The 25261-nt window shown below is 37.5% G+C and overlaps 1 protein-coding gene across 2 annotated transcripts in view; it reads right to left on the reverse strand.

Moving 5' to 3' along the window:
- LOC131150552 (prefoldin subunit 3) overlaps positions 1-22820 on the reverse strand; it is a 38975-nt gene extending 16155 nt beyond the window's left edge. The window contains exons 1-2 of one of the 2 annotated variants that reach the window (XM_058101347.1): positions 22530-22820; positions 4998-5055 (exon numbers count right to left, since the gene is read on the reverse strand). In XM_058101347.1, the coding sequence (XP_057957330.1) occupies positions 4998-5055; positions 22530-22669 (198 nt within the window). In that variant the 5' untranslated portion in view covers positions 22670-22820. The remainder of the gene's footprint in view (positions 1-4997; positions 5056-22529) is intronic. The other variant, XM_058101348.1, reaches the window with a different exon arrangement.
- Positions 22821-25261: the final 2441 nt, after the last annotated feature.

Here is a 25261-nt window from a genome sequence, read left to right on the forward strand (position 1 = left end):
CTACTTTTCTCTTGGCTGTGCATCGCCTCTTCAAAAGTAGTAGGATCCCCACAACTAGAAATGAGAACATAAGAAACCAAATCATCAAATCCATACCTAAAGGGTGGCCTAATAGTGCGCCTAGGCCTGTCTATAGCTATATTGTGATGTTGCTGGTCTCCTGAGCTAGAACTCCAAGCATTCTAAACATTGCCATCTCTACCTTGAGTCTCTAGCTCCACCTGCACCACATGCTCATTGCTGCTATAGTTTTCTGACACCTGTTTCTCTTCTTCCTGAGTACGTTGCAACATGACTTTCTCATCAAAAACCACATCTCTATTAATCACCACCTTGTTTGCCTTCGAATCCCACAGCTTGAACCCTTTCACCCCTTTTTGATACTCCAGAAAGATACACGGTCTAAACTTTGCATCAAGCTTCAATCTCTCCTCACTAGAAACATGCACATAGGTTGGACATCCAAACACTCTCAAACTAAAGTAGTCTACCACGCTGTCTGTCCACACCTCCTCTACTACTTTCTCATCTAGTGCTGCCCTTGGTGATCTATTAATCAAGAAACACGTCATATTTACTACCTCTGCTCAGAAGTTCTTTACAAGCCCTACATTCAACCTAAGACACCAAACTCTTTCAGCTATTGTTCGGTTCATCCTTTCCGTCACACCATTCTGTTGTGGTGTTGCATACTATGAAATCTCTCTTAATGTCATGCTGCTCACACAACTCCATGAACTTTGAATTTGTGTACTCAGTGCCATTGTCGGACCTGAAGGCATTTGATCTTCCTCCCGATTTGATTTTTAACTTCAGTTTTCCACAACTTGAACTTGGCAAACGTCTCTGACTTGTGCCGCATGAAGTACACCCAGACCTTTCATAAGTAGTCATCAATAAAACTCATGAAATACATATGTCCTCCCCATGATGCTACTCTTACTGGCCCCCAAACATCTGAATAAATATAGTCAAGAATTCCCTCTGTCCTGTGTGTGGTTGTCTTGGACTGCACCCTATTCTGTTTCCCAAGAACACATAACCTGCAGAAGTTTATCTTGCATGTTTTGACACCCTTCAAAAGATTTTTCTTATGAAGCTCTATCATCCCACGCTCACCCATATGCCCTAACCGCAAATGCTACAAGACGTACCATTTGACTCAGACTCAGCAACTACAGCTCCACCTGCAACTGTGGTACCTAGCAATGTATAGATATTTCCTGATAATTTCTACCCCTTCATCACAGTTAAGACACCCTTACTCACCTTCATTACCCCACTTGCAAACTTGTAATTAAACCCATTACAATCTACAGTGCCCAATGAAATTAGATTCTTACTTAACTCCGGTATATGCCTAACATCACACAATGTTTTAACAATACCATCAAATATTTTAATTCTGATATTCCCTATTCCAACAACTTTGCATAATGCATCGTTGCCCAACAGAACAGAACCAAAATTTACCAACATGTAGGTGGTGAACCAATCTCTATTGGGTGTCATGTGATAGGAGCACGCCGAATCTAGGATTCAAGAATCTGTGAATTGATCTAAACCGGACAAAGTAGAAAGCATATCCCCGTCACCGCTCTCTAAGCCTTCTAGATCCACTACATTCGCCGATTTTGATTAACTCTCTTTATTTTCTACATTCCCCTTCTTCCTCTCTGGACAATCTGATTTTATGTACCCCTTTTTCCCACACTTAAAACACCGCATGTCCTTCCTCTTCCTGGAATTGGACCGAGATTGATTGTTACTCAGTCCGCTCCGGAACTTGCTTCTCCACGTTCCTGGTTACCCTTCACCTTGTGAATTCTCATCGCTGGCTTTCATCCTCTAATGAAAACCCAAAAAGCACTTGTGATCTCCTCCAATTCGAGAGTTTTTTTTTTCCCACATCAGAGTTGTAACCAAATTCTCATACGTAGGAGACACAAGTAGGGAATTTAGCAGCATTAATGCCTTGTCTTCGTCTTCAAACTTCACATCAACTCGCTTCAAATCACTGATGATCTGAATGAACACGTTGATGCGCTGGTTCAAATCTGAACCCTCTGACATCCTAAACCCATATAGTTTCAACTTAAGATAAAGCTTGTTCACCAACGACTTGGACATATACTGACTTTCCAGTTTCAATCAAACTGCCGCCGGCAATTCCTCATCCATGACGTGATATATCATATCATTAGCCAGACAAAGTCAAATAGTCGCCACAGCCTTCACTTCCGATTCCTTCCAACTCATGTCATTTATGCCTTCCGGCTGCCTTCCATATAACGCCTTCACTACCCTATTGCACTAACTAATCCTTAACCCTCCTCTACCATATTCCAAAATTTCCCAATCCGTCGAACTTGACAATGTTGAACTTCACAAAAGAAATCTCAATCATTGTAACCAATAGCTCTGATACCAATGTGTTGTGCAAATTAATGCATGCGGAACCGGATCGTGCAATGTAGCAACTAACGATGAACAATACGGAAAACACAATCACACAAATAATAAGGAAAGTAATAAACACAATGACATAAGAATTAACGTGGTTCAGCAGAACGTCCACGTCCATGGGAGCAAGCGGCGGTTGAAATTCACTATATGTCAAAACCAGGCTCACAACATTGTATTTATGTTAACCCTACACGTACAAAGGGATTATAAAGTTCCCTAAATACCACTATATCAATCCCCGAAGGATTTGCCTCCATATCCCCAACCTATTGAACTTCCCAATTCAAAATTTAAAAACAGCACCAAACAAAACCATCGAAGGTTTCATCAAATCGTCGACGGTTCTAGCTTCTATCTGAAACTGTTGATGGACCATGCAAAACCGTCAACAATTTCCTTCCTGACTTGGCTTCTGCCTGAAACCGTCGACTCACTATGCAAACTGTCGACGGTTTTCTTCAGACCAGCTTCCTTGTTTTTTCCTCAACATGATTTCTCTGTGTATAATGTGTTCCACTCAATATGAGCCACATACTACAACATTGTTATTGCACAAAGCGGCCACGAGCAACCATGAGAACTAGGCTCTGATACCAATTTGATGCCAAGTTGCTAGAAATGAGGAACTAGCAGATTACACACACAACACAAAATAGGTAGCTTTGCTCACCGCTCAACAGAATCCACCAAAGAGATACGGAAGCAAGAAAAACTCACCACATTGCTGATACAAATAACTCGCCACTGTAGAGATACAAGGTTAGCTCACCACTCATAAAGAAGATATAGAAATAAAGAGAAACAAGGCAAGGCCAAAGTCTCCAATTTTCATTCAAACTTACACTCTCTTTTCATCAAAAAGAAAAGCTACATGCAACTAGAATAAAGCTGCCCTCCAATCCCTTTGCAGGTTGGACAATGAAAACCCCAAAAGAACCCAAACAAATGGGCCCAGAAAGACACCAGAAACTCAACTCTATCCCATAACAGACAACAAGAGATTGTTTGATTCTTGAAGGTTCTCGAGTTCGTCTTAATTTCACAAGGTCCACAAAATAGAAAAAATGGCACAGCTTCATAATACTCGTCTTTCTGCTCTTTCCAAAAGCCCAATAATTCACAAAAAGAAATCCCTCACAGCCCAAGGCGCTCCTCATGCTCCACCAAAACAAGAGAAAGAGCACTCCAACTGTTCAACAATGGTTTGCCACCCAAGAATGAAGGAAAAGGTGTGTTCGTTTCATTTGGCTCACACGAGGAAATCCATATCTCCTCTTTTCTTCCATTCTATTGAATATAAAGCGGATGATGGCCCAGAGATTTGTTTTGAGTGGATGCATGGGAGAAAGATACTTCTTTTTGTGTTGTTTTCTCCCGTCTTTACTAGCTCTCTCTATTATACAATGCCCCCATTTCTTCTTTCATGGTTGTTGAAGGGTATTTGATCCCTTGGAATTTTCATTTTCTCAAAACTCTTAATGGATTGATCTTTCTTTGTTGCTTGGTTTATTGGATTATTTTGGCCTTGCTCTATGAGGGATACTAGGGTGGGGGCATTGGATGGTTCTAGTACCTTTTCCTGTAACATTTTTTATCTTATTTAGTTCAATCCTATGTTTCTTCTCTCTTGTTAATCAAATTTGGAGAGCTAATGTACCTTCCAAGGTCAAGGCTTATGCTTAGCTAACAGGCCTCAACAGAATTAATGCTAACAATCTATTGCATATTACAAGGACTTAAAAGGCTTCACCTCCAGATGTTTGTGTGATGTCTTTTGACAGTGATAAGACTCATTCTCAGCATTCTTCACATTGCTCTAAAGCCTATGGATTGTGGAACAGGCTGCTCAGCTTATTCAAAGGATGTTGCATGTATTTAGGATCTCTGGAGGCTTTTCTTCTTATGTCCTCCAAAGGTTTTGGAAGGGGCAAGGATGCTAGCATGTTGTGGAATTGTGGTCTTTTTGTTGTTCTCTGAATTATCTGGCTTGAGAAGAATACTCGCATGCTAATGGTCAACATTCGCCAACTTTGCAGCTATGTTGGGATAGAATTGGCTTTTTGGCTTCTTTGTGGACTTTCTCTTCTGGCTGCTTCAAAGGAGGGTGCTTTCACATTTCAGTGGGAATTGGATGGCATTTCTCACATGATATATTTTTTTTCGTTTTTTGGTTATTTATGTTTCTCTTCTTGTTTCTTTTTGTTTAGCCTATTTAGGAGAATACTTTATCCTACTCACGGTATATTCTCTTCTCTCTTAATATAATTTCTCTTTCTATCCCAAAAATAGAAAGTCTCTGTCCACTATCTTTAAGACGCGAGAAAAAAAAAAATTCTACCTCAGAAGATCTCCAATACTTTCTGAGGTTAACAAATGAAATGATTCATCTTAGTCTTAATTCAAGGTAACATTTTCTCATTAACTCTGTGTGGGTCAAGATGAATCCAAGCTTTCATGTTATGACAGGTATTTTAGTAAATCTGAATTCTAAATGAGTGAGAAAAGAGAAATGGATCTGATATAATTAATACCTGAAGATCCCTCTGCTGGGCAAGAAGTTTCATTTCAACCAGCTTGTATTGCTGAAGTCTGCAAAGATTAGCAGAGGTTTTTATTTACAAAAACACGCAAGTATATCTTTATTTGTTAAAGAAAAATGAGAAAAGAAATGGAATACTATTAGAATATACAGCAATTTACAGTTAGCATTCATATACTACATTTGTGGATTACTAAGTATTACAATATTGAATTAGCAAATTTGACAACATGATCAGCTTCAAATGCAAGAGCATCAGGTCAATATGACTTGACCCAAAAAAATTCAACAACAATCACAAAAATTAAGAACAGTTTAAGATCCACAAATGCACAAAAGGAGCTTGCCTTTTCATATCTGGTGGGCTGACCAAACATGTCAAAGAAGGCACTCAATTAATTATTACTACTCACGAAGTAATCATTACAGTGAGCAAATGTTATTTTTCTAATCATGAAAAGAATTAGTCTTTAGAACTAAAATATATGATTATTGATAACTTAATTAGCTTCCATATATGACTAATAATGTAAGAAGTGATGCATAATTACAAGATAGATTAAGCATGAAGCAATCAAGTGCCACTGTTAACACTGTAAAACATTATGTAAAGGTATCAATTAGACCTTGTAATAAAGATGTGAATCCACTTATCTAATCTAAATCCAATCCCCTTAAGCTGGTCAACAATTGATGCTAGAAAGGTTTCTTTATTACTGCAGATATATTGTTCTTTTTTCATTAGCTTGTTGATGCTAGGTATGGTTTTTCTTTATAATTTCCACTATTAATGGCATGAATGTGAATTATTTTAAAATGTTAATTATGAGTAAAAATGACATCTTTTATATACTAGACTTTTTTTTCTTCATTTTCAAATTCATTTTCCTATGCAAATAGATTCATTTAGTCCACTAAAGAAAAGTTCTATTTTTTTGTTGCTTTTTGTTTTACCAAAATAGATATAGGTATAAGATTGCAATTAACAATCATTCCAATAAATGAACAAAATTTTCACTTGAACCCTACATACTAACACTCACCATGCCATTCTATCAAACGAAACATGTTGACCAATTTTAACTCAGTAACAAAACAACATTTACAACCTTACCATTTATACCCATGTTTCTGGTTCATTAAATAACACTTCACTTACACGTATACATATAGCACCTAAAGCCTGGCCATTGTCTTTGACAACAAAAAGAACCTTCCCTAAGGTTTCAAAAATCACACAGACCTCCCTAGACATTTTGATTTTTGGGGGTCATACCCCCTCGTTGGATTAGAAGGTAAATTAAGGGAATGGGTACGAGTGTCGCAGAAATCAAACGTTGTCTATGGGATTTTTGAAACCTCAAGGAGATCTGTGGAACTTTTAAAACTGCAGGGTAGGCCACATCTTTCCGCCAAACCTCAATCTGTGCCTTTTAGCCAAACCTCATGAGAGGCCAATGTCTTTTGTCCAAAAGAAGAACACCAACTTCCCCATTATGTTATACTGGTTTATCATTAATTTTTTATGACCCAATTCTTTCATACTTTAAACTTTTAATTATTGCACCTATTGTATCAAAATATCACCGAGAAGTACAAATTTTTTACAGTGGTTGTAATAAATAAATACAACACATTATCTGCAATTCATCATGAACTATTTGAATTGAGCAATCATACATCTGCCGCTTAAGTGGATTGATGCAAATTGTAATTTTCTAACCAATCATTTGCCAAATCATCCACAAAGTATCCAATCCAATCCAATCACCACTGTGCAGAGTCAAGCATCAATAACAATCGCTATGCTTTATACACATAAGAGTGTTATACAAAAAGGGAGGGAAGAGGGGGGAAATGGTGATAAACCTAGGACAAGAGGACTAGTATATGAATGTCCAGGCAAGCAGGTGGAAAGAAGATCAAGAAGAAAGATGGTTTTTAACGCTTAAGATGCATTCAGTTCATAATGAGCATTTTTTTAGGGTAGCAGTACTAAGGTACAAGAATAGTTGCCAAATTGAGTTCGAATTGTGAATCAAGAATGAATAATCAAATCGAATAGTAAGTTCTAATACAAAAATTGAAACATCAATTCCAAATATGTACAATGAACAAAATAGTAAAATGCATTGAAATTTCAACAAATATGGATTAGTACACTAAAAGCTTTTAAGAGCCTAATCTAAAGCACAGAAGCACTTAGTCTAAGAGTTTAAGATACACTCAAAAAATAAGGTAAAGTTTAAAAAATTAAACTTTATGTTCATGGTGTAAGAGCAACACGTTTAGCCACTTTAAAAAAAATCATGAGTATGCTTTCTTTAAAAAATTAAGGTAAGGAATCAAGAAAATAATAAAAAATTGAAATCTATGGTTTTTAAATGAATGAATTGACAAAAAATTAAAAAAAAAAAAAAAAATTGGTGTGGTATTTAATAATAAAAAAACATTTTAATGCATGGGCTTTTTCTAACAACTAAAACAAGAAGAAAAGGTATGTTAAAAAACTTAAACTGATAAAATTTAAAAAATTACTAAAAGAAAACCTTTAAATCTAGAGAGACAACCAGAACCTTGGTTGACCAGCCGTCTTCTCAATAGCAGAAGAGTAGACTGGTTTTCTTCTCCAGACTCAGGTGTTCTTCACAACAGCAATCTTGGCAGAAAGCAGAGATTCAAAATGAGAAGACCAACGGACTTTTTTCTTCTCTTGCGTGACAAAACTCATGTAAACAGCAAATGGAATGTCATCATGCAAAAAAGAAAAAGGAAGTACAAAAGGCTTTTGAGTGGGTTTTAACGCAGTTGGATCCAACTGGATCGAGGTCAAACTGAATCGTACAATTTGAATTTTGATTCGATTCAGTAATTCACCAGTGAATTGAACGATTCACCTATGATTCATAGCATTCTGCGATTCACCCATGAGATTCAAATTGGTTTCAGCCTTACTTGATACGAGTCATATCATTAGAGTTGAAAATCATCCAATTCTAACAACTATGGGTACAAGTTGAGAACAACAACCAAGCCTTAAGTCCCACTAGGAGGGGGCGGTTATAGAAATCACTTTCCACTGTGATCTAGGGCAATATCCACAAACAAGTGGCGGGACTGCCATGGGAGTAAAGTTTAGATAGTTTGACGAGCACAAATACAATCAGCATCTAGCAACAATGTTCATGAGGGTCAAATATGCTATGGCACTAAGAATAATAAAACTAATATGTGATACAGTGTCATAGCTTACAAACTAAATAAGACTTAAAGAATAGCAAACCAATAAATAGAAGAAAACCTATAACATAACCAAAAGAAAATCAGCATTACAAATGTCAGAATAAAAAACTACGCACCGAAGCTGACACCAACATCATCACAAAACAATCATCATCCAACATGGTAAGAAGCTGCACTCATTCTCACACAAATATAAGCCAGTTTGAAAAAGGATGCCGCGTGCCCCATCACTGGTACCCTTCACCCCAAACCCCAACAAAAATGGGGACGATTAAAAGAAGAAAGTATGCTTATTAGCAATCATTGTGTTTGGCTTATGTCTAGATTACTCATAGTCACTGCTACTGCAAAAATATCATAAAATGGAGGTTTCTAATAATTTTCTCCCTGACATGAGCATTTCAACTCAGCAATAAGGTACGCGATGGATAATTTAACTAGCCTCCCAATCAATTCACAGTTTACGCGCTTGAAATTTCAGATCCAGGAATCAAATGAAAGTTTCCAATTTTTTTCGTGATCCAGCTGACAGAATATTGAATCCTTCAAGAAAGTGGAAAGAAACTGCGATATTTTTCTTCTTCTTTTAGTGACTCATGGTTAATTTTCACAGTTTACATGAACGTGGCTATGCTGGAGGTATTCTCATTTTGTGGAATGTTTTGGTTGTGGATTTGTTGGACATTCCATGAATGCATTCTCAATTTCCTTCTTATTGAAGACTTTGGAAGACAACTTTTTTGTGGATTTTCACAGGGATATATGGCCCAGGTGAAAGCTCATTCCACAAGCTCTTCCAGGCCCCCCTTGTGGAATGCGCTTGTGGAGATTAGAGATAAATATGATGCCCCTTGGGTCATAGGGGGAGATTTTAACGTGATCTTATATCCTCCTGAAAGGAGCGGAAGATCCTCTAAGCTAGCATGTAGGAGATTCACGACTTCATGAATGGTTACACTCTCATTGACCTTCCCCTCATTGGTGGTTCTTTCACAAGAGGAATTAGGTGGGGGCTAACCCCCTTCCACTTCGAGAATATGTGGCTTAAACATGAAGGTTTTGATGGTCTGGTGAAAGAATTAGTGGTTTGAGATGCCAGTCAAAAAGAGGGCCATTTATGTGGTTGCCTCAAAATTGAAAATGCTGAAAGAGAAACTGAAGTGGTGGATCAACAATATCTTTGGTGACAAAACTTTAAGGAAGAATGCGATCCTGAACAACGTCAAGGAGCTAGACAAATAGGAGCTAAAAGAGGGCCTTGATTCAAAGAATAGGTCCAAAAGACTTGCTCTCAAAAAACTTTAGAGGAAATGCTTGGAGAAAACAGGGGGACAGGAATAAAAATTTTTTTTTCCACTGAGCTATTAATGTGCACCATAGAGTCAACATTTCATAGCTTGTGAAGGGCCATGCAGCACTAGTTAAAGCACTCTTGCTTAACTTGTCAGCCAAAGATTACCGTGGTTTACCACAAGAACACATTCACAGCAGTTAAATGAAGAGTAAGCGGGAGCAGTAAGCAATTCATAAATGTAAATGGCAAGCAAGTAGTAAACATAGAAGCCATGCAATTCATTTACAACAACTACGCAAGCAATGTGTGTTTAGCAAGGGAAATAAGTAGGCTAAACATGTTCAACAAATGCTAGTGAGTTTTACAAGATTGCTAAACACTCATCCTCTCCTAAAGAGCTTTATATGCTATTTTTGTTTTGGCACTAGGAAACATCAAATTGTCCAAGGAGTCATACTCTCACTTTACACTAAGACAAAAACACAGTCAAAGCGTAAAACCTAAGACATAAACACACTCAAAGCATAAAACCCATAGGCAAGCATAATACTCTAAACAAGCTTGGCTCATGACCATTTTCCCCCATTTATGCGGTTGATGTCATCGTAGATTTTGACGTTAGGTACTCTCTACTTTCTCCACGAACAATTGCAAATCTTTCACTAAATCCAGCTGATTTCTTCATCTCCAAGGCCCTTCCACTTCACTAAGAACTCGTGTCGCTTCTTCCTTGATGATGTGAATTCCCTATATGCAAGGATGACTTCAACTTCTCTTCTATCAAGTTGCGTTGTCTTTAATGATGCTCTGATTGATTAGATTTTGCTTAAATCTTTAGTATCGACATTGACAAGTTCGAGGCAATTGATGTGAAACATAGGATGCACTTTTATCCAAGTAGAAGGATCAACCTTGAAAGAAGCCTTCTCATTGAACAGAAGGGTTTTTGAAGGAATGGTTTCTACTCTGTAGGCTATCAGGACCTTGGATACCAATGATTGTCCAATTGGCAAAGTGGACCGGTTGGGAGAGACATATTTGTAATCCTTGATTTCCTTGATGTCAGTGACAGTTGTTTTGTTTTTCGTTGTTTCCTTTGTACTTGAGTGGCATCCCCTTGATGCCCTTGCCTTTATTTTTATAAAACATCTCTTTCCTGATAAAAAAAAAAATAATCTTTATTCTTTTTAGTTTTATAGAAGTTCTCAATATATAATTTCTTCTAGTGTTTTAAAAGGCGTTCGTAAGAAGGCGTAAGTGGAAGGGCGAAAAGCCTAAAAGGCGTACGCCTCATGGGGAAAACTCACCTTTTACGCCTCAAATTGGAAGGCATACGCATTTTGGGCTGGCCTGATTTAAAACATAAATAAAAAAAAAAAGTATCCTAAACTCTAAATCTGAAGTCTAAAACCCCTTTCCTCGCTCTCTCGACGAAGCTTCTTCCTCCTCTCGTGACGAAGCTTCTTCTCCTCTCTTGACAAAGCTTCTTCCTCCTCTCTCGACGAATCTTCTTCTCCTCTCTTGACGAAGCTTCCTCTCCCTCGATGACTGCCTCCAACGATTTGTCCAAGCTTCTTGTCCATCTCCAATGACTCCACATTGCTTCCGACGATTCCTCCTAGCTTCTTGTCTTTATCTGATGAGTCAAGGGTCCCTTCCAAGAGTGTTATCATGTTCGACAAGTTGAGGGCACCATCCTTTGGCTTTTTATCTTCTTTTTGTAAAGTTATGACTTATTTTTTAGATGCATTGTTTGAGTTTGTTAGCAAAAATTGGCCTATATGATACTTAAGAATTATGTTTTTATTTTTTTCTCCATTATTCTAAAATTTTTCACATTTTTATACTATATATAAATGTTTTTATTTATTAACTATTTTAAAAAATACTTCTTACACCTCAACGCATTGAGGCTTACGCTTCACCTCCCGGAGGGTAAAACGCCTCGCCTTATGCCTTCGCCTTTTAAAACATTGATTTCTTCCATTCAAAATGTCAATAATTTATTGCAGTTTTTTTATTAATTGAAATTAATAGTGTCTTTTATTTGTAAATTGCAATGCTATATGAATAAAACAACATAAAGTCATATTATAGTGCATCATTATTTGATTAAAGGAAAAAAATTATGTAGTATACATGAATATCATATGATACCGTTCTCATCGAGATTAAAAAAAAGGTAAAATAAATTTAGCATCAAGTTATTATGTACCAGTATTTATAAATATATTTACATTTGTGTAGATACAATTCTTTGAAAGATGTGTAAACATAATATCTTATACGATAACTAGATAAGCATGCATAAAGTATCTTGAAAATATCTTAAATATTATTTTGTAAAAGATTTTTTTTTTTTTTTTGCATGTCTCTGAATCATATTCTTATTTATTCCTACACTAACAATTTATAAAGAGATCCATCAATGTAATATTTTTATGCATAATTTTTTTATATATCAAAAAATTAAATATTTATTTCAATATTTGAAATTGGGATTCGTTAACAAATATCCTTATAGATGTTATTTTCTATTTAATTAATGGTTAATTAGTGTTTTTTTTCTAGTTCAAAATAATTTTGACTTTTGTTACCTAAAGGCACCTGCTATTTACTATTATATTTACTTTTAGAATGTAGGCTCATTGTCTATTTGAATCATTGAATGATATTAGGATTTTATCTAAATTTGGTTGAACGTCATTATTTCTGGGAATGTCTTATACTTTTTTCCAACTTCTAAAAGACAAGATACTTCTATCCACAAAATGGTATCCATACTTTTCTATATAAATATGTTTGGTTAAACTTTGTTACTTTTTAGAATGTTTTATCCTATTTTAAAAGAGAATATTTTTGTCCACAAAAATAATTTGCACTATCCATAGTTTTACATAAAGTATAGATTGGTTGAATTTCATTATTTTTAGAATATTTTGCCATATTTGTAAATGATAAAGGCATTTTTGGCCACAAAATGATTGACATAAGCATAAATGTATGTGTGTGTAGCAACAACAACCAAGCCTTTAAGTCCCAAGTGAGGTTGACTATATGAATCCATGTTCGCCATTCTCCAAGATCTAGGGTCATGTCCTCTAACAACTGGATGGTTGTTAATACTCACTCGTGTTTTTGCTCCAAGATATTCTAGGTTTACCCCTCCTTTCCCGTTAACATTAACTTGCTCCTCACTAGTGCATTATTTAGCTTATGTTGTAAGTGCTGAAACTATATCTTAATTGCCATTCTCTTATCTTCTACAAGGACTACACCCAACTTTCAATGAATGTGTTCATTCCATAACTTATCTTTTGGAGTTAATACCACTTAACCACCTTAGCATTCTCAGTTTGGCAGCCTTTACTTTTTGAATATGTTGCTTACTTCTTCTGTCCATCATTCTGATCCACATAGCATAACAAGTCATAAAGCCAAACTACAGAAATTTCATTTTAATGTTAAGGGTATTCAATGATCGCACAATACACTCACAGCATGTCTCCATTTTAACCATTCTACTTTAACTCTATGTACAACATCTTCAATTTCTCGTTTAACTTGCATGATAGATCCCACGAATCAAAGTTTACTAGTGCTAATAATTTCGTGACCTTCAAATTTAATCTTTTCTAAAATATTCCTCCTAAAATGGCTAAAATTACAATTCATGCATTATGTCTTATCCCTACTTATTTTAAAACCTCTAGATTCTAAAGCTTCTCTCCATAATTCCAACGAAGATTCTACTCCACCTCTAGCTTCGTTAATCAAGACACGTCATCTATAAACAACATATACCATGGAACCTCATTTTGGATATTTCAAGTAAGCTCATCAGTTACTAATGAAAAAAGATAAGCACTCAAAGCAGACCATTGATGTACACCTATTGTGACTAGAAATTCCCTGGGCTCTCTACCTTGGTCCAGACAATTGTTATTATTCTTGTGTAAAATTTGAATCCTCATCCCAAACACCCTTCTTCCTCAGTTCCTCATCTCGTGAAATCTTCCATATTTGGGTTAAACCTGATGCAATAAAGGCTTGCCAACTGATTTTGTCATCTGAATAACAAATTCCACACCACTTCATCACCCCCCATGGAGAGCACATCAGCAACCAAACCGACATTGTCGACAGATCCAGAAGCAGCTGGGAATTGGTTCTTTAGAGTGTCATCTCCACAGCAGGCATCCAGCCAAGCTTTGATTCTATCACGGCCCACCTGAAAACCAATTAACCTAGGAAAGACTTTTTTCCTCCTCTCTTTATGCCCATCCACAAACCAACCCAACAAGAGATTCTCACACCCTTAATGGACCACTCCCTGCCCCCAGACCATATTTGCCAATAGTCAATATTATCTAAAACCCATCATTTACTAGCATATTTCAACATCCATTTACGCAAGACGGCCAGATCAAAAAATTTTGAATCTGTCTCAGCCTGAGACGCCTACACTCAAATAGGAGAGAAAATAGACTTCTGTACTATCCCACAAAAAAATCTGTTTGAATCTTCTCAAGCCTCCTAGCAATTGAAGCTAGAATAGCAAAGACTAAAGAACAACATGAAATGGGTTGGGAGGCTGGCCAAGGTGCTCTTAACGAGCATGAGTCTGCTACAAGCAATGTCGTTTCCATTTGGCAAGTTCTCTTTCAAACGTCTCTAGCAATGTTGTCCCAAACAGTTCTGGACTGGAATTAGACCTAAACAGAAGTCCTAGGTAAGTAGTTGGAAGTTCTCAACTTCGAGGCTGACATTGGTGACTAATCTGTCCAAGCCCTAACTTCTCCGACAGGAATGACCTTGGTCTCTCAACACTCAACCTGAACCTTAAGGAGCCCCAAAATCATAAAAATAAACACCTTCAGTACTGAAGTTGCTCTTCCTCAGCTCCACATAAATTAGTTTTGTCATTTGCAAATAGTCAATGCGATACCTCCAAGCTTGAGTAGTCTAAAGTGCAATCCTTAGAACCTTCAATAAATTCCCTTTCACCCCTTCCATCAGCAGTCAGCCTAATGAACAGGAATGGAGATCTGTTGATGATATCTCTAAATCATAACTTTAGCTTTCCAGCAAACAAACATATTATCACAGGTTATCTTTCTAAGGAATGAAGTACAACACATTGTGTCAACTAATTCCTAACATTGTCTAGTCTAAGGCCTAACCACCACCAATTTTTCTCGGTACCACTACATGAATGTTCTTCCAGCATTCTGAACAATTTTAGGAAAATATTCTTGGAAAGTTGGTGTGTCGCCAAATCCTTACTATCTCATCTCGATCAATTATTCTAAGCCCACCCATCCCCTTCTTGTTGTCTCTAATAACAACTAAATCCTCCTCAATGAAGAGTTATTTGGTCTACACTGCAAGCATCCAAACCAGCTTAACCACCCTTCGCTAATCTTATCTTGTACAGGTGCCTTCCTTACTTTATCTTTTAGCGTTATTTCACCCCATCTTAGCATGCTCATTTCTACAAAATTTATTTATGGGCACGTTGATTCTTAGTTGCTTAACATTCTGATCCACAAGGCATATCTGGTCTATAGTTTTTTCCTATAGAACTTTTATTTTTAAATGTACAAATGAATATATAAAGGTATACTTCGATTCTGCAGATATTGGGTTTGATGTCAATTTTGATGGTCTAAAGAAATCTTATTTGACCCCTGCTAAGAAAGCTCAAGGGGTTTTTAAGCCTGTGAAAAACATTCTTCACATTTAAAGGTAATGCGTCTAAATTACTGAATATATCTTAGTACAAAAGGGAGGGAACTAAAGGGAAAGAAGATATTACCATTTGTCCTTTAGGGGGTGAGACTTGAGAGAGACAATCGAGATACTCAAGCCCTATTGGAGGAGGTGAGGATTAAATTGGTGAGTCCTTTAGGGCAGGAGGTTAGAGTGTTTGACATGTGAGAAAAAAAGAGAGCTGAAAAGGAGATGTAAATTTTAGGAACATTTAGAGCCATATTCCAAAGATTCCTTGTCCAGGGGCAATGAAGAAGAATATGCTCAACTGATTCTGCATCAGTCATGCGAATGGAGCAGCTATTGACAACAGTTAGCCACCTTTTCTGCAAATTATCCAAGATTAAGATCTTACCATGTTTAGCCTCCCAGGCAAGAAAAGTTACCTTGTAGGAGCAGCAGTATTCCAAATGTGAGGCCAAGGGAGATTGCTGTGGTTTGTTACCATTGATGAGAGATTCCTGTAGAAGGATTTGACAGAGAAGACCCCGTTTTTGTTAAGGGTCCACGTTAGTTGATTTGGTATGTTTTGGGATTGAAAGTTGTAAAGAAAGTTAAAAAAAAAATTAATAAGATGGCGGGTTTCCCAATCTTCCAGTTTCTGAATAAGGGAATGTTCCAAGAGATCCCCTACTCTGAAATTTGAAGGTGATGACTGATGAGAGAGCTTCCCCTATCACAGGCCAAGTTGTAGATGGCAGGAAGTAAGGCACTTAGAGCCTCCCTATCATACCACACATCATGTCAAAATCCCCACTTGAAATCTCAAAAAAGAGAAGAAGCCATCCCAGCCTTTCCTAATAAATATATACACCCCTATACCCATGTGGTCCTCTGCCAGCCAGGGTAATCCATTCATTATGCTCTAAACCGTAATTGGAGGCAATGTTACCCCACTAAAGATGATATTCTCTTTTCATAAATCTCCACAATCATTTTCCAAGAACTGCTTTATTGAAAGTGTGAAGGGACTTCAGGCCCGAACCTGCCGCGCTAATGTGTCGATTGATCATGGCTCATTTGACAAAGTGGAATTTGAACATCGTTCCCACACTCCCCAATAAGAAACTTCTTTGAATTCCCTCAAGCCTCTTGGCAACTAAAGTCAAAAGAGGAAAGAGAGACATAAAATAGACAGGAAGGTTTGTCAAGGTACTTCTAATAAGTGTGAGTCTGCCACCTTTAAACAAGAAATTCCTTTTTCATCCTTCCAATTTTTTTTGAATTCTCCAATAATGGGGTCCCACACTCCTAAATCTTTGAATTTGGCTCCAGAAAGGAACCCAAGATAATTGATGGGGAAAGATCCCATCTTGCAACCTAGAAGGCCAGCAAAGAAAGGCCCTCTTGCACTGTCACCGGTCGGAATGATTTCGCTTTTTCCAGGATTTACTTTCAAGCCAGAGGCAGCCTCAAACCCTGCCAAAATGCATCGTTGATTGAGAATATGGAAGGGTCACCTTCACAAAAGATAATGGTATCATCTGCGATCAAAAGATGTGACACTTCCTTGGATCTTCCATTCTTGCCCACTTTGAGACCATTAATGAGCCCTCTTTCGGTAGCTTTCTTTAGCATGAGGCTCAACACCTCCATCACCATGATGAACAAAGAGGGAGACAAATGATCCCCTTGTCTCGAACCTCTCGAGGAGCGAAAGAAATCAGAAGGACAGCCATTTATGAGCACTAAGAAACTTGCAGCATTGATGCATAGAGCAAACCATCTGCACCAATGCTCTTCAAAGCCCATTTTCCTTAGGAGGTAAACGAGAAAATTCCAGTTAACGTGATCAAAGGCTTTCTCCATGTCGAGCTTTCACACCACACCACTTTTTCCTTCCTTCTTATAAGAATCCACAACTACATTAGCAATAAGGGCAGCATCCATGATCTGTCTACCAGCGCATGTTGGAAGTTCCCAATGACTTTCGGAATGACTCTTTTGATCCTCATAACGAGAACTTTGGCAATGATCTTATAGATGCTTCCCACCAAACTGATTGGACGAAAATCCTTGACCAACACAGCACCTTGTTTTCTTTGGTATCAATGTTAAAAAGAGGCATTAATACTACTCACAAATCTTCTGATTTACAGAATTCCTTCAAGGTGTTGACAATGTCTTGCTTTAGAATTCCTTAGTTTGACTGAAATAAATACAAAGAGAAACCATCCAAGCCTAGCGCTTTATCCTCATTGCAGTCTCTAATGCCTTGAAGGATTTTTGCTTCTACAAAGGGTCTCTCTAGCCACTCTATGATGGAAAAGTTGAGAGATCTAAAGTTGATTCCATCTACCACAGGTCACCGTTCTTCAAATTCGGAGTAGACGACTTTATAGAACTAACAAATGCTCTTTTTGATTTCCTCTTCCTTTGTTAGGGTGCACTCTCCAATATCAATATTGGATATAGTATTCAATCTGCGATGGCCATTCACTATCTGATGAAAGAATCTAGTATTCAAATCGCCCTTCTTTAGCCATAAGGCTCTGGATTTTGGTCTTCAGGAAATCTCTTTAAGGCTAACAACCTTGGTCAATTCTTTCCTTAATGACATTCTTTTGACCCTTTCATCTGCATTAAGCCCTTGATCCAGCCCCTATTCATCAAGATCCTTGATACTATTAAGAATAGCATTCTTTTTTGCTTGGATATCTCCAAAGGTGCTTTTGTTCCACACCTTTAGCTTTTCTTTCAACCCCTTCAATTTTGATGCTAGCACGAAGCTAGCTTCTCCCTTTATATGTAGCAAAGACCACCAAAGTTTAATGAGATCCCCAAAACCATCGTGCTTTAGCCACATGTTCTCTTCTCAAAGCAAAAAGGAGTCGGCCCCCATTTAACCCCTCCCATGTGAATAAGAATATGAAAATGGTCTAAGACAACCCTAGGAAGGATGCTCAAGGTGGTTCTAAGGAAGTGAGTTCCCAATCTGCCAAAAGTAAGAATCTATTGATCCTCGAGAATGAATGTTGCTCTCTAGACTTAGCCCAGGTGAAGGTGCCACCCATGAGTGCAAGATCAATGGGAGCATTCAGATTGATGAAGTCCAAAAATTCTCTCATGCATCTGTTCTCTAACCCACCCCCACTTCTTTCATGAGGGTAGATCACCATGTTAAAATATCCTTCAATAATCCAAGGCGCATCCCACATACTTCTAATCTCTAGAAGCTTGATCCAAAAAATGAGTCTAGAGGGTCCTACACCTGAGCCAAAAGTTGTCTTCTAGATTTTTAAACAAACATGAAACCAAGTAAGAGTTAATGGAGTGATCCTGCAGCCCCACGACATTGAGATTCCACTAGAAAAAGATACCCCCTACGCTACACTAGGAACCAAGGGAGATCCACCCACAAGTCTCCCTTCTCCCTTCCCGATAACTCTCTTACTAAGAATTGATCCACTGTCTCCACTTGTGGTTTCCTGCAAGCAAAAAATATCGCCTCTACAGTCAGTCCTTGAGAAAGGACTTAATAAGACTCCTTTTAGATTTGTCATTGAGCCCCTCACATTCTAAGAAATGATTTTCCTTAACCTGGCTTATGTAACCTCGGCTGCTACTTGCTTCCACCCTATCTAAGCATCCTCCCATTTTGTGATAATATAGCAAACATTCCTAGCATTTAAGCTCCCTGCTGTTATCCATTTTTTGTTGTGGCTTAGAGGTTTTTTAGAGTTAGATTGTGCCTCGTCTCTTCTCCTTTTAACAATTTCTTCAAAAAATCTCATAGCCCTATCTTCAAAGCCAACAAAGGACACTCCAATGGCTTTGCTAACCAGCTTCACCTTCCGTAAAACCCAGTCAGAAACTTGCCCCTTAAAGTGGTTGCTATCCAAGTCCAAATCATTCAGCATTTCTAATTTATGATTAGATTCTGCAACCATTGGGCTGAGATTGATATGCAGAGCTTGACTCTGATTTTTGGAGGCTGGAACCAAGACAAGATCATTGATGGCAGTCTATGGGTTGGAGGGCTCTATTTCCAGGTAGTCCTCTACCACAGTGGGTTCTGATAACTAGGGGGAGTGTTCTGTGAAGGGGTGGACTCCCAAGACAGACCACCTTCTCTGCTGTCTTGGTCGTACCTTCACGGAGTTTGAAGGACCTGAAATAGTTGGGCTGTAATGTCATGAAAATTCTTAGGGACTGGGGCCTGGGAGGCCAAAAGGAAAAGCTTCCAAGTTCGAGTTGCTCCAGCCCACCCCAAAATCAGCAAAGGAGGAGAATTGTTTGGGCGTGGCAGTCTTTGACCCAGCAAAATCATAATCAGCAGTTCTTCTACTTTCACTGACAACACCTGCAAAAAAATGCATGCTTCCCGTTGTCTTTCCCAACCCCTGTGAGCCAAGGCCATTACTTGATATCAGCTTTATTGGCTTACAGCAAATGAGGGCAAGAACAGACTGGAGCTGACTTAATCAATGGCACAAGAGCTTCAGCCAAGTCTTCTCCAGGCACGACGATGGTCCTATGAGCGCAAAGCTCTTGAGCTTCCATTTAGAGGGTGGAAGCACTTGGCAGCCCAGACCAGCTGCTGCAGTAAAAAAAATTTCAGCCACCTCCGGAAAAACCAGGTTCATCCTCCACAATTGGTTTCCAGAAAAGTAAGTCTGCATTGCTTATTCGAGTTCAGTTGCAGTGATAGTGGCTTATTGTTGTTCCTCCTCCTACAAAACCATGAAGAAGTTTTGAGGTTGTCTCTTCTCGTTCCCTAGAAGTCCTTAAAGACAAGAAGGAACCAGGCAAACTCCTCAAGCTCCAGAAAAATGGAGATTCGTTCGCCTCTGCTGTATTGTGTCAGCCTGATGATATTAGTGCTTTCACCTTCAATGACCAGGTTGAAGGACTTTCTCTCGACGATCATTGTTTGTTTCACGAAATATATTGATGGGGCTACAGTAAAGGAGGCCTGCACGGTAAACAGTATCAAATTTAGGGTTTAAAGCAAGAATTGGAGAGGGCGAGAGGCGGGCAGGGTTGAAGGGAGTTGCAGGTTTGTGAAAGAAAGAGAGGAAGAAGATTTAGGGTTCATGGCAAGAGGAGCAAATGCAGAAGGAGAAAGAGATGAAGGGTGGGGTTTGAAGAGAGTTGCAGGTTTAGGTTAGTCGACGAAAGGAGTTCTGCCATGGTCACAAGCTTGCAAGTGGGGGACAGCAAGGAGAGTCGTCGTTGCCCTTAACATAGTTGTTTGATTACCACTTTACCTAAAAGCTTAAGTTATTAGGTTGTGGGCCAACAATATATATCCGGCCTTAACACTCTCCCACACGTGCAGCACGAAAACAAAAGAAAAGATAAACAAACAATGAATAACACCCATATTGGGAACACAATAATTTTTAACGAAATTACATTAAATGCAGACAACAAAACTAGAACCCAAGAGCTCCTGGTAACTAGCTCTGATACCCTATTAGATTACAACTTTACTAAAAAACTTAAGTTGTTAGGTTGTGGGCAAACAATGCATATCAGACCTTAACAATATTTAACACCAACAATCCACTTCAGAGTAGGAGGCCTTTAAAGGTTTGTCTCCTCAAAAATCACTTATGTGTGGGAGAAGCTCTAAGGATGCTTCTCGTTTGTTTCTAAATTCTTCACTTGCACACAGATTGTCAAATACACTTCTTGAAGTTCTTCATGAAGTGTGAGTACGTCCATATTCATAGGAGGAAAACTTCAGTGATTCTTTTGTTGGTTTTGGGAAGGGCAAGGATGATGATAGGTTCTGGAGGTGTGCTTTGTGCTGTTTTATGGGGATTTTGATTGGAAAAAATGCTAGAATATTTTCTAGAAAGAAATTGTCAATGAATCTTCTTTGGGACATGGTGTGGTGTTTGGCTTCTCTCTGCGCTCATAGTGCTGGCTGCTTTAAGGGCTGCTGTTTTTAGGATGTAAACCAAGACTAGGCCGCATTATTAAGATGCTGCTTGATTTTATATTGTCTTTTTTTTATGTTTGAAGACATCTTCGTCTCCCTTTTTTGTATATGTTTCACCTTGCTAGCTTCAATAAACTTTCTTTTTCTGTCAAAATAAATAAATAAATGACATGAAAGTCAACCATAAGATCCAATGCAGTAAAGACTGAAGACTTTAATTTTTTATTGAGAGAGATAGAGAGTGAAGGATGATGGTCAAATTTTTTCCTGTTTTTTCGAGAAAAAAATATACATTTTTTTTTTCTTTTGTTTTGTTCAGTTTTTAAAAGCAAACTGACCGTTGAAAGGAGACAGCCAACAGGGACTAATGAAGCATGCTTGTATAGTTCATAAAGTTTGACTTGGGAACATGGGTGTTTTTAAGGGGTTAAAAGATAATTTGCACCTAAATAGTTCAGCAAATAGCATACAAAAAGTGATACAAAGAGGGCATCAGAGGATTTAAATCGACTCAACAACACCTAAATCACATTCAAGGGACTTAATTATTAAAATTTAAAATAAAAATTGATGCACTAATATAACAAGAATGACCATGGTGAGTACATTGTATAGAGATAGAAATAGGATCAGCAGGATTAAGCTGGGGTTCAGTACCGATAATGATGAACATCTAAATCATTTTGCTTTCAAAGACTGGGTTAGGGAAAGAAGAAATTCTCAAACTATGCAAAATTTCAGACAATAAATGACTCTGCTACAAATTCCCAATACGTTGCCACATTCAGAAGGCAAAGATCAATATGTGGGAATTCGAATACACCTAAAATGGGAATGAATATAGTGTCGGAGACTAACATGCTGGGAATCACTCCAAGCAGACTCTAATACATAACCCGGATTGTCATTCCTAAAAAAGCTATGGGTCACTGGAATGCCGATGTGAGAGGTAGGATTCTATGCCTCGATATGGCAATGTTATCCCTTTACTACAATAATACAAAAAAAACAATACATCCATATTTCAGATTCCCACTTGAATAACCCAAACGCTGGAGAATGATTCAAACGTTTCCATTCCCTGGAAATGAGAACGACTACACTAGAATTTCCAATTCCACTCACTCCCTCTTCGGATTCCAAACGAGGCCAAGTAGCGCAACCACTATTTGTTAGTTCAGTCAATGATCCACAATATTCAAATACAACACGGGAACTAAAGATCAAACACTGAAATCCGATAAGAGGTTCTGAAGAGAGATTTACAAAAAACTACACTGACAGGGCTCAGAAAGAAAGAGCAAAAGTAAAGTAAAAGAACGAACCTTTCTTGGAAAAAAGCAAGGGAAGTGTTGACATCGAGACCTGATTGGGAGAGATACGTCTGAACGTCTTCAACGAACGAAGCTGCGGGTATGCCCCTTCGCTCTGCCACACCCGAAGAGGAAGAAGAAGAAGAAGCCATGGTCAGCAACCAAGGGGGAAGGGAAAGTGACGCGTTTCTGCTCTAGCTGATGGAAGTGAGGTCGCAGACTTGCAGAGCGAGATTTGCCCTGGGCACAAGGCAACGGCGTCGTTTCATGCGGTAGAACTAGAAGTGAAGGCTAACCATAGGAGCTTCAGCAAGGTTTATTTTTGCTTTTAACTTTTTCATAATACAAAATTTTTCCACTGTTTTTTTTATAAAAAAAAATTCAAATTTATAAGAGATTTTGAAATTCATAGAAAATGGTCTTTTGTTTATTCATATAAATTCTTAAAGAGTAAAAGTATGCTGGCATTTTTATACTTCTAAAAAATATAAAAATAAAAAAAATTGACAAATAAGCAAAATTTAAAAAAATCAATATGAATTATTAGGGCCAAATTTTGTTAATGCTGCCTTGTCTATACTTTAGAAGGAAAAAAAAAAACAAAAAAAACAAACTGGAGACTTTAATTTTAGATTAACACTGTATTTGGAAGTAGGAATTTCATATCTTAGATTTGAATTTGGATAGATTTAAATAAATTTCAATACAATTTTATATTATATTTATTCAAGTTCAATACAAATTTAAATTCAAAGTCTTTCGAAACATAGAATAAGAGTTATTTAAAACCCAAGATTTGTTTCTAATATTTGAATTAAAATAAACAAATATTGTTCTGGCCGTTTATTGTAAATAAATTTTATTTTATATTTTTAAGTTCATGCAAGAATAGTCTATAATATTATATTGTAGTAATAGCTTGCAAATATTCAATATAAAGCAATTAAATTAAAGAAATTAAGAAAGAGAGATGCAAACTTTTTATAGTGATTCGATTATTCTTGCCTATATCCATTTTCTTAAAGACAACCACCTTGAAATTCTACTATTGCCTTTTGATTTAATAGTGATGAGATCACCAATTGCATCTCTTATTTGATAGGGATACAAGGCAACCAAATACATCAATTGATTACAATAAAAACTATCCTCACGATGATTGATTTACAATATGAAGGACAAAACTATATGTCAAAGACATGTGCGGGAGATGGCATAATAGTGTTTAAGACTTTTCTTAAGAAAGAGCAAATGAAAGGCACAAGAGAAATTGAAAGAAAATAGAGAGTTTGGATATTTGGAAATTTAATATAGATATATTATTTGATGTTTGTTGATTTATAAGTGCATATTTATAAAGGTTTTTGTGAAACTGACCATTTTATGCTTGTTAAAATCAATTTGTTGTTCAGATTGGTCAACCTATGCAATATGTTGATCGTGTTGGGTGTAGCGCCCCGAACCCAAGAGTGGGGCCCGAAGTAATAGTTAAAAATAAAAACTCTCTGATATCGTAATTAGTGCAACCCGCCCTAAGCAGGGAATGTCGAGTGCACCTGTCATTATTGAAAATAAAACCATATAACGGAAAAGAAACACCTCAATCACATTACCAGAGTTCTAACTGTCCCCAGATACATATATAAAGCTACCTCTCAATATTTTAAAACTCAAAAATAACAAGCATAATAACTGGTAGCTCACCATCTCTATCTATCACTCCCAAAAGTCTAATCCCAGCCTCGTAGTAAGTTAGGTACGGTTCCTTGTAGGACCTAAAAAATGAGATGGATAATAGGGTGAGACACTTCTCGGTAAGGCAAATTAGACTATTATCAGTGTGTGGCTAACATGAGTTTTCCTGTGAATATAAAACTTCCATTATTTAACTGTATCTAAAATAACATTTTAAAATTGTACTAATCTGTAATACTGAAAATACATAATTTCTGAATAATGTACTGTTGACTCAATATAGCCCCTTTATAGTAAATTTACTCATATATGCATAAAATAAAACACCTTGTACTACTGAAGTAGCATCATCATGCTTTCCCATTGACATGCTTCCCCCCATGATGGGTTGTACGGTCCGAAGGCTGGACTAAGCATATGGTCAGCCGACCATAGTTAAGTCAGAAAAAAGTAGTAAGTACCATTGTGCCTACCCTATACCCGGAGCTGCATAGGGAGGGTCACCCAGAACTACATCGGAATGGGTCCCCCGGAACTACATCGGTAGTAGTATTGTACCCGGACCACAAATCGACTATCCCGCATCACACTTCCATCTCGGTGTGATTGTACTCACTTGCCAAAACATAGCTATGGTACCGTGCTCATAATATCACATTTGATCCTCAGGGTTCTTAAATCATAAATGACAATGTATGTAATAAAAATTGTAGTAATGAATTCGCTTTCATAAAACTATATAAAACATAAGTTGTTCATAATTCTGTAAAATATATGTCATATACTATCTCGATATAAAACCGGCATATCAAAACTCGGCATCTAGCCGTCATATCACATCTCGGCATATAGCTATCATATCACATCTTGGCATATAGTCGCCATATCATACTATATCATAATTGTATAAACATTTTGTTTGTTTATGTCATTTCAAATCATTCTCATGTCACACAATTTTTATTTGGTAAATCATAAATATAATAAAATATTGGGAAAACATACAAGTTGCTGAAAACAAGGGTATGAGCATCTCCAGGGTTTAATTT

This window comes from Malania oleifera, chromosome 3 (assembly GCF_029873635.1).
Source record: "Malania oleifera isolate guangnan ecotype guangnan chromosome 3, ASM2987363v1, whole genome shotgun sequence".
In the NCBI taxonomy this organism is placed as follows: domain Eukaryota; kingdom Viridiplantae; phylum Streptophyta; class Magnoliopsida; order Santalales; family Ximeniaceae; genus Malania; species Malania oleifera.